Genomic DNA, 14,524 nt, shown 5'->3' on the forward strand with positions numbered 1-14,524 from the left:
TGCATCCAAGATAAGGAGAGAGAGAGTGTGTGTAAGACCCTGAAAAAGAGGGTTGCTGCAGCCGATGGCAAGCGAGAGTATTAGCAGAGGCGCTCGATCGATCAACTCATTGATGAACCGTCATCTGTGAGAGCAGGTAAGATCGAAGCCTTTTTATTGTTCCATAATGAGTGGTGGTGGTACAGAGGTAGGAATTTTCTTTTCCTTTAATTTAACATACAAAACACAATCTAGTATATGAGAACACAAAGATGCATAGCTGGAGAGAGATCGCCTACTGGTTGAAAATGCTCCAATGGTTTTCTTGTGATACGTTCTCCTTGATCTTTTCGAGCCTCTTGAGAATAACAAGAAAGGAGGGTCTCCTGTTCATATCGGCAGCCCAACATTCATCTGTCAAGCTGCAAAACTCACACACCAAAAAGGATGTTATTTCCTGTCTCTCGAATAATAATAACTTGATGACGATAGTTGGAGTTTCAATTATGTTCTAAACCACGAAATAAATTGGTTGAAAGAAAAATAAATCACATTAGAGAAATATTTATAGATGGTTTCCATGCCTATCTGTTTTCTGATTCTTATAGATGAGAATGTAAGATAAGTGACCGCAAAGGGAATAATACTTACTCCCTAAGTTCCTGAATGTATCCTTTCGCACGGAACGATGGACGGTTTCCTCCTGCAACAAGCTTGGCAGCTTCGTATGGTTCATGATTTGAAAATGGGGGCTCACCTTCGAGCATCTAAGGAAACAATCATGAATTTGTCAAGAAGCATTAAGTCAACTAATCATCAGTCACTGAATCACTAATCAGAAAAACACTTACCTCATACAATATCATAGCAAACGAGAACACATCAACTTTCTTATCATATTTCCTATGTTTGAATACTTCAGGAGCCATATATCGATCTGATTCCCACAAAGCAAAACAAAAATCAGCCTAAGTGTTCAAAAGTACTACTTAGCTTAGACAAATTTGGTTCTACACTCACAGCTTCCAGTTTCTCCCGTCATTTTGTACACATCATGTGCATTTTGGGCTCTGATGAGTTTGCTTAGTCCAAAGTCTCCAACCTTCAAATGATCCGCATTTGAGTTCACCAAAAGGACATTTCTGAAAGTAGAAACAGTAGAGTAAGCTCTAAACAGTCTACATCAAGAACATATATATATATATATATATATATATATATATATATATATATATATATATATATATATATATATATATATATATATATATATATATATATATATATATATATATTGCCAAGTGAACTAACCTTGGTTTTAGATCTCGGTGTATGATCACATTTGGCTCATTATGGAGATATGCCATGCCCCTGTCTCATAGGACCAGAAACAACAATAGGAACTACCATATATAAAGTACTGAAAGAAAGTTGTAAGCTCAAACATAGTAGAAAATATATTATTGAGGTACAAAGGGATATGACACTCATTGTGACAGAAGTGTGTCAGCATAGTATGGCAGGAACTGTTCTGTGACACGATCAGCAAGGCTATGCTTGCTGCTATTACAACTCAGCTGGTTGGAACACGGATATGCTTTTTTTTCATTGACTAATTTTGCTAAAATAATCAATATTGCTCATGTTAATATCAAGGTTCGTAATTTCGTATCATACCGGCATATCGAGCTTTGCTCAATACGATATGGTACGGGCATACCGCTCGATATGTGTGTGTGTGTTTGTGTATATATATATATAATATAAAAATTAAAAAAATGAGGTGTATGCTGTCTCGACGACATCGCCTCCTTTTCTTCTCCTCGTCGCATTAGCCGAGGAGAAGAACACGGTCTTCTCCTCATCTACGGCGTTCAGCGAAAACATCGAAGGTCGCAGACGTCTCCGGCCTTCGGCGAAGAAGAAACCGAGCCACCGCCTCTCCGTTACCTCCTGTATTAGGATCATCAAGGGAGGGGGGCACCGGATCGGGAAGCATCGAGGTTCTCCCGATTCTCCCTCTTCTTTGAGTGCCTTCTCTCTCTTCTCCCTTGACGCTTCTTCTTCCCTCGCCGTAGCCTGGCTGATACCACCCGATACAGTCCTGCATCGTCCAACACGAGGCTAGATCAACGGTACCACTTGGTAGCGGACGGTCTGCTTACCGGGCGGTATCATTCAGTATTGTAATCCTTGGTTAATACCATATTCTTTCTGTTCATGTGTGTATATATATTATGGTCAATTGTTTTCGTACTTTGTCATGTGTAGTAACACAGTTAAAGATTCTCTATGTTGGATACATAACTGAAGCAACATCAATGACAGAGGGATTTTGTCTGATGGGCTTTGGAGAGATCAAATTATTACTGAAAGGAACAAAATATGCACATGACATGATGCATCTATCTATTTTCCTTTTTGCTGCATCATTTCATCATGGAAGCTTGAAGAAAGAATTTACCTCTGATAATATATGACCATCCTATCTGTCATTAATAAATCTCCTATCAGAGTATTCTTCAATAGGCGGAGAATTTGCCGCCAAAGGATCAAAGAGAGAGAAAAGAGAAGAATGAACCATTAACAAATGATAATTCGATTGCGATAAAAAATAACAATCTAATATATCTTCTAAGGCTCAAATCCTTCTGTATATATATGCCACTGGTGCGATAACATAATACCATACTCCTAACTCAAACTTATTGCCGTATTGATATGTCACCACAGCCATAACATAATATTACACTCCTAATTGAGCTAAACTTATTCAAAATGCAGACAGTTGGCTTGCCAATCATGTTGGAAACTTGCTTATGGATGAACTGTTTTACTCTAACTTGTACTCTCATCATAAATTCTGCTAGGAACTTTTTTAGTTATGCTTAATAACGAGTAGATTGTTCATTTTGTGAACAAAAAAGGATCCTGCAAAAGCAATTACAAACAGAGTTCTCAACTAGTAACAAATTATATCCTAAAGACCCCATAATCTGCAGAGGTGTTTATTTGGAATATTAAGTTTCCACCACTAAAGAAAAAAATAATAAAAGTTATTTAGCTTCAGAAAACGTGATAAAAGTTATAGAGACTTGCAAATGAAGATCCTGTTTACCTGGCAATATCCAAGGCAAAGTTGATAGCTGTTACTGTACTGAGTGGGCCCTTTTCCTTCAGATGCTGATGAAGATCACCCTGAAATAAGACACAAATAAACCTTGCTTAGACATTTAGATAAGGTCACTTTCATTTGTGAAGAACATGGCTAGGAATATCGTTTTTCAACCCCTCTCAAATACTCTGTGACAAGCATCAATGGTTTCCTTTCTGTTACAGCTCCAAGAAATTGAACGATGTTGGGATGCCGCAGCTTTACTAGCAAATTTACCTCATGCCGGAAATCCTGGCTGAATCATAACATGGTAACTGGTAAGTTGTCTCTCACTGTATTATGCCTTCTGATAAAATGGATATTTAAATGTTGACCAAACCAGAAAAATAAAACAAAAGATCACAAAGTGGGCTTGGAAAACAGTTGCCCAAGTGCTTAAAACACCATCAAACACCTATCAAGAATTACACTATGCTTAACAGAATAAACAAGGACAAAAAAATTGTAAACAAAAAACTCACCCAACAAGAGCCTCATTTAATATAAAGAAATCATAGCAAGGAATCCATAAACGGAAAATATAATTATTTATAGGTTCATTATATCATGAATGATGTAAATGGTAAGGGGATGGCACCATCTCAGTAAGATCGAAGAAGAAGAATAAGTGTCAATACAAAATGAATGATTGTACTCAGAAGTAATTCATAAACAGTTCTCAGATTCTTGTAAGAGAAACGATGTTTGATATAAACTTCACACCTAGTACGGACTAGATCTGCTTAGATAGGTTTTCTTTCCAAGTGTATTTTTTTTCACTGAAGAAAAGGAACTAGTTATACTCTAATAAACAAAGCAATCATAAAAGTTTCCAGAACAAAATAAAACATTCTTACATCACCAATCTGTCGTCAGATAAAGATGGAAGAATACGTTTCACGGCCACAGGTGTTCCACGCCAATAAGCTTTTATAATTTCACCAAAAGAACCCTGCAAGTGTGACCTACATCAGTCCATGGATAAGCAACGAGCAAAAACTCAACTAAATTCAGCACCGGAGATGCTACAAGACCGAATTAAAATTCGAGATAATCTAAAAGATAGCTTGTTGGTCAGAATAACCAGAATATAGCAAGTGAAATAGCAAAACATAGTTGGGAGGAGAGAGAAGAAAAAGGTCAGAGATAAGAGAGAGAAACGGGTGGGCAGTGGAGGGTTAAGTTTGGCCACACATTCTCAATCAGCTATACAAATCGACCTTTCACATACTTCAGCCGATTCAAGTCTGAAATTCATCACGAAAGATCTTCAATCAGCTTATTTCTGTGATCCATTATAAAATTGGCTATAAATCATCCTTGTCTTAGGCTGGGATGTTTGTTAAGTAGCACAACAGTAAAAATGAATGTGTATTCTGTAAGCAACATACGTGAAGATTTATAGTAAAGAAAAGAACAGCTAGTTATGCCACTAAATCAGCAAGAAATCTCCTCCTTATATCCAATAATAACATTTTTATCACATTAAGCATGCATTTCTTCATTACATGCTATTTAATACTTCAAAATATTCTTTCTGTTCCTCTTTTAAATCATAACATTTGCTTGTCATCCACCATAAAACCTCTATGCTGATAGTCAAGATCTTGATTTTCAGTTACTTTTAGATCACATAATCATTTTATCTTGCACCATATTGCTAATGGCAAAACTTGCTTAAAGTCACCAAAGATAACATTGTGTATTTGGTGTAAAAAGTTCATATTATATATTCACGAAAACCACAAAGCTAACTAGATCTTATCAAATTGCCTTATTGTAAGAATTAAGTTTTCTAGCTTTACCATATCCACATTCATATCAGATATGAGAAATAAAATTTCAGTACTAGATTGCTTTGAGCATTGGTGTAATAAATATTAAGCATTTGCCATTGTTGTCAGCCATGTATCTTGCTACAAATCTACAAATCCATCTCTCAGCTTCAGTAGGCATTTCCAATAAACCACACCAGCATAATAATTAAGTTACAACAATCATGATTCACTGTCCATATGCAATGAATTAGTTGGAACTTGGTCTAGCATATGCGAAGCAACTTTTAACTTCTAAGAATAATCAAGTGTCAACAAACCATAAAATAAGATGCAATCACTGGACAGAAAACAAATTTTGAAGTATTACAAATTTTGAAGTATTACAAACCACTTTCTTATTTTTGAACAGCCTCTGTTATTGTACAGAACTGATGGCAGAAAAGTTTTCATGATATTGCGAAAAAAATCTGAATACTACATTGAATTAATGGTATTCAACATGAGAGTAATGCAACATTAAATGCCAGCGCATTAGAAGTAAACCTTTCCAATTATTGCTGCTGTGGAAAAATCCAATTCGGATGGGTCAATTTCCCAGTCACACTTGCTAGGAAGAGGGGGTGGAACTGGCTTTGGTTCAAAATGGCTTCCATTTTGACCCTGCAATGTGAACATAGAACATTAACTGTTTCAGAGAGGTTAAGAGTAGAGGTTAGAAAGAAATCAATCTTAGTGTTTTAAAGTATGCTTAATACTGTCAGAAGAAACTTCTTAAAAGCCCCATATGCAATGATAAAAATTCAATTAAGTTAGGTAGTGAAGACAGTAACTGTTTTTGATATACAACAAGAAAAGGACCAAATTAAATATTTGATTTAATTTACTATATTAGCTGCAAAATAACTGTCAAGTGTTGGCTGGCATGGAACATACAATAGGCACAGCTCTAACTAAATCCAGGCTGACACAAGCATGCAGGTGGGAAGAGAGAGAGAGAGAGAGAGAGAAGACACATGCCAGTTCTATTCAGTGATGTTCTATCCATTTGATTGTCAAGTGATTGACCATTGACACTGATAGGTCTTGAGAGGTCAGACACAGAGAGGACTTTATGGACAGACCAATTTTGTAAGACGGCTTGGTTTGAGCCACTCATTCAACCAGTACAGATGAAGTAGGCTTGAAACCTAGTCACTGGCTACGTGCCTAGCCCATCTTTGCCAGATTGTGGCCAATAAACCAAACACAAGATGCCCAAAAATGAGCATTTTACACATTGTTCCCTCAAGTGATGGTCTGTGTTATTTTCACCAGGCAGCATGATTAGTTACAAGCCTTCTCTTTTCCAACCATTGCACCGATATTTATGATAAAACCAAACCATTTATCAACACTCGTTACAGATGTCAATATTCCTTCATACTCCAGTTATGTCAGAACAAAACATTAATCTGAGCTTGAGTTACAATTGGAGCTTTGAGTCAAATGAAAAGTATGCCTATTTATTTTTGGTCAGTGAAAAAAGAATCTAAGAATCTATGATTCTGCTGGCATGAATTATCATACTGAAAAGGAAATCTTTCCAGTTGTGAGCAGAAACTTCTGATAAAAAATATATATGAAACGGGTTTTATGAACAAAACAAATTGATAAGGAGTGAGGGAGAAAGGCATCTGAAAATCATGAAATTTTCACTAAAAGAAATCTCATCCTAAAACTGACTATCTTGGAGAAGATCCATTTGAAGATAATGTCCTACATAAACTCGGAACATTAGAATAATCACAAAGGACAACAATTTGACACTGTAGCCCAATGGGCGAAAATTAATATAAAAAAAACTTTGGTATTATGTGTTTGTACAGTTAGCCCTTTTGTAAAATAAAAGATTTTATCAGACAGCTTAGATGTGCAACTTTTAAATTCCTCCACGGTATCATTAATATATAAAAGAAAATTATAAGTATGACTCTGCCAAATGCTATAGTATCCCAAGCTACTATAATAAAGATGGGAGAAGTGATATAGAAACAAAACTTATAATGCTACAAACAAGAAAAAGATGTAGCTATTTACAGCATATCACAATGGCAAACCAATGTAGAGGTCAGTCATTGAAATTTTTTTATTCAGCTGAAGATTGACAAGCAGCATAGCTAGGAGCTGCAAGAGTACACTAAAGCCAAATTTAGTTACTCATGCAACTAAGATCATGCATTGAGTATACACAATCCAGAAATAAACAAAACTGCAAAAGAAAAATAAGCAACCAAGGTTATTTTAAGATTTTATATATATAAAAAAAATATAGAATTCCACAACAAAGATGTATTGAGGTAAACCACTTCAGTGTATTTACTCTGTATAAAAATGGAATCGTGTAGCCACTGCAGTAAACTTACATAGGAAGAACCACCGTATGACTTCAGCAACTCAATCATGCTAGGCTGCTTCGCTCCTTCTGCGTCGGCCAATGGCTATCAAGAACAGATAAAAGTTAAGGACCGACCCACCTTAGATAAATTCTTTCATGTATTAAAGAATAATAACTGAAACATGGAACTTTTGTAGAGAAAATAGAAATAATATCATCGGATATCTAATTCAAATACCAAGTGTTACTGTTTAAAACTTGTAGTTTCAATCTATCCCATGAATGGTCATATAATAAGCCGAGAAGTTTTACAAGAGCAGACCACAAATACGTTATCAGCCTATATTTCCTGTCTGTGTTTAATGTTCTCGCCAATTCCCAATCTGATTATTATTTACTCAACTTCCAAATCTCAAATCCATCAGGCATTCTCTTGAGATGGAGGAGAAAGATACATAGTACTGATCAACTGATGTTGAACACTATCTTCGTCCATGGATATTGTATGCTAAGATTCAAAAATAATAATTGAAAAGTCGTCCACACTTGCTTGAAAGGTTTGCTAATGATAATGCGAGGTCAAACTTCCTGATTGATGCTTGGGATCTATTCATTCCTTACATGTCTAACATTAAAGTAAATGCTGCCAGACACCTTAAATTTCAAATTGCTGTGATGAATGTTCCACCAGTCAGTAAACTGTAGCTTGTCAATCTTGTTTACCTTTATGATGCATTCTCCTGTGAGGAACCTCATCAGGTGGACGAGAAGCTCAAAATGTGTGTTAAACAAATCTCAGGTCCAAATTTCTCTAAACTTCATTTTATCTAATACGACCACTACAAGGGCTCCATACTGGAGAATTATCACACACTTTGAGACCTTAATTTTCTCCTTTTTTAGTATCTCCCGAAACAAATATCTGAATGGTGCTAGTATGAGTTCAATCCTCGAAAATGGCTTGAGAAGAGAAACGAAGAAGAATCATTCTGAGGGTAAAAAAATGAATTTAAAAAACAAAAAACACATCTTCAAAGTAATAAAAAAAGTATGTCTATGTCCAACACTGTTGAATACCTAACAGAGCCCAACTGCAATCTCAATGCATTTCCATGTCACCTCCGTGGTTATAACATATTACAAAGTTCCTTCAAGTGGCCCTCTCTTTAGTAAATCCACATATTATCATCTTAATTTCACAAAATCTTCACCTACATTTTCTATCATTATCAACCACACTTTGCCTTTTCCTTTTGCATCGTTGACTAGATTACACACATCATGATTTTCATCTTAACGAATTTCAAGCATGTAAAGGACTAACGACTTTTGACTATTAAATTTCAGTAGAATAACAACCTGGACTCTTTTATGAGGTCAAAGAATTGACAATTCATTAACCTAAATTAATCGATTCCATAAACGTTTGTTACAGGGAAGGTGTTGCAATAAGAAGAAGAAGAAGAAAGGATGATGATGATGATGATGCTGATTAGCAGCTCAGAAGACAATTATACTACAACTGTTTCATGACTCGAAACATTAATCGCTCCTCACAAAGGAAAGACATCCAGACGCGAAGGGTATAGATGTAGCTCACCGTGTTCTTCCAGCGGTCCTGGGCATTGACGTCGGCGCCGTGGTCGAGGAGGCACTTGGCGACGTCGATCCAACCATGGAGCGCGGCGACGTGAAGCGGCGTCCGGGAGTCGTAGTCGCGGGCGTTAACGAGGCCGCGGTCCTCCTGGAGGAGCTTCCGGACGGCGGCTACGTCGTTCTGGTGGGTGTGCCAGAGGATCAGCGACGTCTGGCTCACCCGCGCCTTGTCGCGCTGCTTTCCCCCTACCGGCCCCGCGCGCGGCGGCGACGACGCCCCGGAGGACGACCCGGACGAGGCGCCCTCGCCCCCGCCGGTGGCGTACCCCTCCTTGCTGTCGCCACTCATCGCCTCGGAGGAGCCGCCGATGCCGTTGCGATCCATCTCGACCTTATTATTTGGGGAAAACACGATCTCGCCCTCCAATTTGGAAGAAGACAGACCCCCCACCCCTTCTTTTTCTATTTATTTTTATTATTTTCTCTTCCTTTCGTTTGGAGTTTTTCGCATATGCTCCCATAAAATGTCCAAAATTACATTTCTCTATTTCAGGCATTTTTCACATGAGCCCCTGTAAACCTCTATATTCGCATCTACTTGACTCTAGATGAAGGGTCAGTGCTCTGTCACCCCCAACATCTCACCCTCGTCAGCTACCTGCTCTGTGATTGGAGGCAGGGATGGGTGAAGTTTGAAGTAGACCTGTTTCTGGGTGGGTAAACGAACACACTATTTCTTGAAAGAAATATCTTTCATTCTAAAAATTCTTTTAAATAATAAAAATATAAATAAAAAAATAAAAGCAATTATTTAGCTTAATTCATAGCACAACGAGATGAATTCCATGGTAAGATATTCTATCGAAATTAAATATCTTAATTTTAGGAAATATAATAAGAAAAGGATTACATCACAAACAGTCGGAAGAGAATATTCTTAAATATTGGGGGGTTTCTTTGAGAATATTGGTTACTAATTTTTATGAATTATTTTAAATATTATAATCGGAGAAACATAGAATCTACTTCGGATTGTGCCTTGAAAAGTCACGGCTCGACCTGAATCGGACCCACAAACCGACTCTGTGTCGCTTCGTGGGCCCCAAGTATGTACCCGTCCTGTGGTAGCCAGCGAGCAGGTAAGTGAGCCTTTTCATTGGTAGGAAACGGTGGAATCATTCTGGAGCCCACAATACCGAGCAATGGATGGGGAGATTGATACGCAAGATGATGCACATGAGACACGGGATCCGTCGATATGTCGGCAGCCACCTTGATGTGCCGACCAACAAAGCTACGCGATTCGGAGACTCCGTTAAGTCGACTATTATACTTCACTGGCACTATTAAAAGCCGACATGAGCGATGGATGGCTCATAAATACGCACCGATGTTGCCTAATTAAAGGCAATGCCCAACTTAGTGATCACTAACCCACGTTATCTATCCACACCATCCGCTAATTGTCTTAGTGCGTCTCTCTCTATCTCTCTCTCTCTTTTTTGGTATTAACATATATGTATATATACACCTACAAATCTCAAAAAGTTACATGTGTATCAGTATAATTAATCTTGGTAAGTTAATAATTGAAATAATGATATTAAAACTAAAATTGACATTATTATCCATTTAAGGAATATTAAAAACAAAAAATCTGATGGAAGTACTAAAAAATGATTTATTTTAATAATAAAAATAGTAATAGTAAACTAAGAAAGATTTTAATGTTTTAAAACAAAAAAATGTAAATTTTTGGTGGGATTTATCTGGAATAACAAAATATGGAGGGGCCAAAAATAGTTACTCCAAGCTTAAGAGGATAATGAAAACGAGAGAATTACGACTTCTAAGTAAAATTGATAATAGAGTGATAAATTAGATCCTCTTTTTCATTTTATATGTATCTCTCTCTCTGATTCTTGAATTATTTCCGACCACTGTAAGATCTCGTCTAAGACGAAATAGCTTCTCTGGTGGGTGAAGCATAATCCGCTTGTAGAGTTGACACTAGAAAAGCAACTTTTGTGAGTCTGTCTACTTTAGACTTCATCCTCTTCCTCAAAACCTACGCTTTCTTTTGGTTGAGATGCACTGTGTGGGAGTGGGTGATGGGCTCTCCCACGCATGCACAAGTAGGTAAAGCGTATGCATGCGTGCATGTGAAGCAAAGAATCTCATCATCTCATAGCCCTCCTTTTTCTTTTTTTTTCTTTTCCTCTCTCTCTCTCTCTCTCTCTCTATTCTTTGTGAGTTTGTCCGTAAGTTGAGCACCGAAAAGATGTAGAAAAGAAATATAAAAGGAAAATGTTCACACACAAATGGTAATCGTTCGTCGGTGAGTCGAGTAAGTTGATCAACTACAAAAAGTATAGGTCTTTTACGATGACTCCATCTCATTGACACGGAGGGTTAGCATGACGATCTTACGTAGAGAGCCTGTTGGGATAGATGGATCGCCTCCTGATCATATTTTCGGATGACGTCGAAGGTCCTGCACAACAAGTATATGTTGGGAGTGTCCCAACTAGACTCATTCGACACTTAAGTTAGTGAGATGAATACGGAGATTAACAATGTAAGTAAGAGAATAAATAGCTCTTGCCCACTTGCTCCTATTTTACTCAAGGCTCCGTTTTTATACTTGAGTGTTTGGTGGTGTAAATAGGTGCTCATGAGGCCCCCCTTTATCCTACATGATGAAGGTATTTGATGGTGTTGACTGGCCAACGTATGCTCCCAAGGGCATCGGTTGGGGCGGATTGTCGAGGTGGCTCCTCTGGCTAAACCCCCTAGTTTTTTTGGGTTAGGCAAGACGTGGTCTCTTTGCTGATTATTCGAAAGAGAAGGCTCGTCATGTCGGGTCATATCACCAGTCATTAATAAGAGGGCGTGGTTCTCTTATCGACTGTGGTGCAAGGAAAAAGTCTTATGGGCCGATTTTGGGAGGTTGGGACAGGTATCGTGACCTTATGTTGACCAGGGAGTAGGTGACTTCAATGTTGGTACTCATGTGTTGCTTCGCTGGCCCATGTGACTGGGGGAGCTGATAGTTGAAGGATTATCTCTATCAAAAATAATTTGAATCACCATAAAAAAGAGATTTTAATTTTGGCAAGTATTTTGTTCGTTTGTTTTCTTCGTAAAACAAATTGAGACAACAAATCTAGATATAGCATGTTTAAGTCGATTTAATATTATGAATATTCAACTAAATTATTTGAGATAATTCAAGTCCCGATGAATGAAATTGAGGTGATTTTTTATTATGAGATATAGCATCATTATATTTGAAACCTTCCTATGATATTAGATACGATCGTATGACATCGACATCGAAGAACATGACATAACAAATAAGTGTCCAAATCTTATTAACATTTATTAAGTGTCGGAATATTCTTGCTAGATAAGCCTCCAACATAAGTTTCTTATGTGAATTGCAGGACTAAACGTCCCCAAAGTCACATCCGGAATTCTCAGCTTAGGAGTTTTCACATCACGATCGGTATTTCAAGATTCTAATGCCACAAGGTTACGAAAGAAGGGTCATGTCCAACTGGTTCTATTCATGACCAAATTAGACACTAATATTTATAATATATTTATAACAAAGTAATAATATAAGGGGTTTTTTTTATTTTAGTAATAAGTATTACGATGTATCTATTTTTATGATAGATTTTTTATTTTTATTTTTGGGTGAGAACACGTTTGAACTCGACAGTTACCATTTCACCAAGTTACTTGAAACATGAACTTCTACTCATCATATCAGGACAAAGACATGCACCTTTTTCTTTTTCTTTTTGTCTTCCTTCACAAACATAAGATCAGGAGTTTATTTAGGAAGAGGAATTGAATTGCCCGAGGTTGAATCAATAAATCATCAAATCGAGCTAATTACATATTATTCTTAATATTTAGACTTTCTTAGACTTCAATTTAAAAAATTTACATTGAAATCTCTATGATTATAAAAGTAAAATATTTAATTCTATTTATCGTAATGCTATCGACTTTATTGACGGAAGATACAACACGTGATAGTACATGCACGAATGACACAAAAACGATGGGCAAAAAGATAATTACAATGGTGGTGACGGATGGTGACATCGTGGGTGATTGTTGTGATAGTGATCGGTGAGAACGACACGGTGGTCGACCTTGCCGATGTCAATCCAAACATCAATGACAAGGAGGAAGAGGAGGCAGAGCGGTGAGGTAGAGTGATGCAGCACCGGAGGATGAAGAGGAGGCAGATGAGGCATCTGTGTCGGCGCTGCACCGCTCTGCCTTCTCTTCCTCTGACGTTGACACATATGCAGAGCGATGCCAGAGGAGGAAGAGGAGGCATGTGAGGTATCTACGTTGGCACTACACTGCTTTGCCTCCTCTTTCTTCTCCCTCCTCATCATCGGTGACATAGATGCTTCACCTACCTTCTCTTCCTCTTCTAATGTTGATGTAGATGTAAACCAACATCGAAGGAGGAAGATGAGGCAAAGCAGTGTGGCGCCAATGTAGATGCCTCATCTACGTTATCTTCTTCCTCCGATGTCAATGCAGATGTAGAGCGATGTCGGAGGAGATAGAGTGATGCAGCGTCGACACAGATGCCTCACTACTCTACCTCCTCTTCCTCCTCCGACGTCGATGCAAATTCAAAGTGATGCTCAAGGAGGAAGATGAGAGAGGTGAGGCATCTACATCAGCGCTATAGGAGGAAGAGGAGGCAAGTGAGACATAGCAGTGTGACAGTATTATAGATGCCTCGCTTCCCTCCTCTTCCTCCTCTGACATTGCACTGCTCTGCCTCACCTGTCTTCTCTTCCTCCTCCCTCCTCTTCGTCAACGATGCAGATACCTCACTTGTCTTCCGCCGATGCCAATGTAGATATAGAGCGACGCTGGAGGAGGAAGACAAGATAGAGCGCTATGGTGTTGACGCAGATACCTCACCTCCCTCCTCTTCCTCCTTTGGTGCCAACGTAGATGCCTCACCACTCTGTCTCCTCTTCCTCTTTGTCATCAATATTCAAATCGACATCGATAAGATCGACCATTGCGTCATTCTCGTCGACGACCACCACAACAACTATCCATGATGCCATCAATCGTCATCATCATTGAAATTATCTTTTTACCTATGCTTATCTTCTATCGATATTATGATAAATAAAATTAAATATTTTATCTTTATAATTATAGAGATTTAAATGTAAATTTTTAAGTTTAAAAATCAAGATACTAAGTATATGCGTATAATATGCAATTAGCTCCGTGAACCGAACCGTGGCAAGGACTACCACCATTCACGTGTACAGAAAGCTGGGAATCTTCACAACAAGCACCATCAACCGTAAGAAGTCAAAGAGTTGCATGCCCCTCTCACAATCCAATCTAGATTTGGAGGATAGATATGAGGAACCAACATGTCTTCCTTCGCCCACGAAAGAAAAGGACAGCAAGTGGAGAGAAATCTAACCCTCTCACCATTCTCTTTCTTCACTGATTCCATTGAGTCATTTGTACAAGCACCATCCATGCACATGAATCTCGCACGCACTGCTTCCCTCCTCCAACAACAAGAATCCAAGCTCGGGTAGGCTTCGTAATCCAGATCGAGATCCAAGAACA

The 14,524-nt window shown here is 38.1% G+C and overlaps 1 protein-coding gene across 1 annotated transcript; it reads right to left on the reverse strand.

Annotated features, from left to right (window-relative positions):
- Positions 1–125: 125 nt before the first annotated feature.
- Positions 126–9,320, reverse strand: LOC135641080 (serine/threonine-protein kinase VIK-like). Its single transcript, XM_065156112.1, has 11 exons — positions 8,886–9,320; positions 7,314–7,388; positions 5,455–5,571; positions 3,991–4,085; positions 3,269–3,389; positions 3,098–3,177; positions 1,291–1,350; positions 1,000–1,121; positions 831–916; positions 631–746; positions 126–401 (listed from the first exon to the last, which is right to left on the reverse strand). Exons 1-11 carry the CDS (start codon positions 9,264–9,266, stop codon positions 275–277), a joined length of 1,380 nt encoding a protein of 459 aa, XP_065012184.1. The 5' UTR covers positions 9,267–9,320; the 3' UTR covers positions 126–274.
- Positions 9,321–14,524: the final 5,204 nt, after the last annotated feature.

The sequence above is a fragment of the Musa acuminata genome, chromosome BXJ3-6 (assembly GCF_036884655.1).
Source record: "Musa acuminata AAA Group cultivar baxijiao chromosome BXJ3-6, Cavendish_Baxijiao_AAA, whole genome shotgun sequence".
Taxonomy (NCBI): domain Eukaryota; kingdom Viridiplantae; phylum Streptophyta; class Magnoliopsida; order Zingiberales; family Musaceae; genus Musa; species Musa acuminata.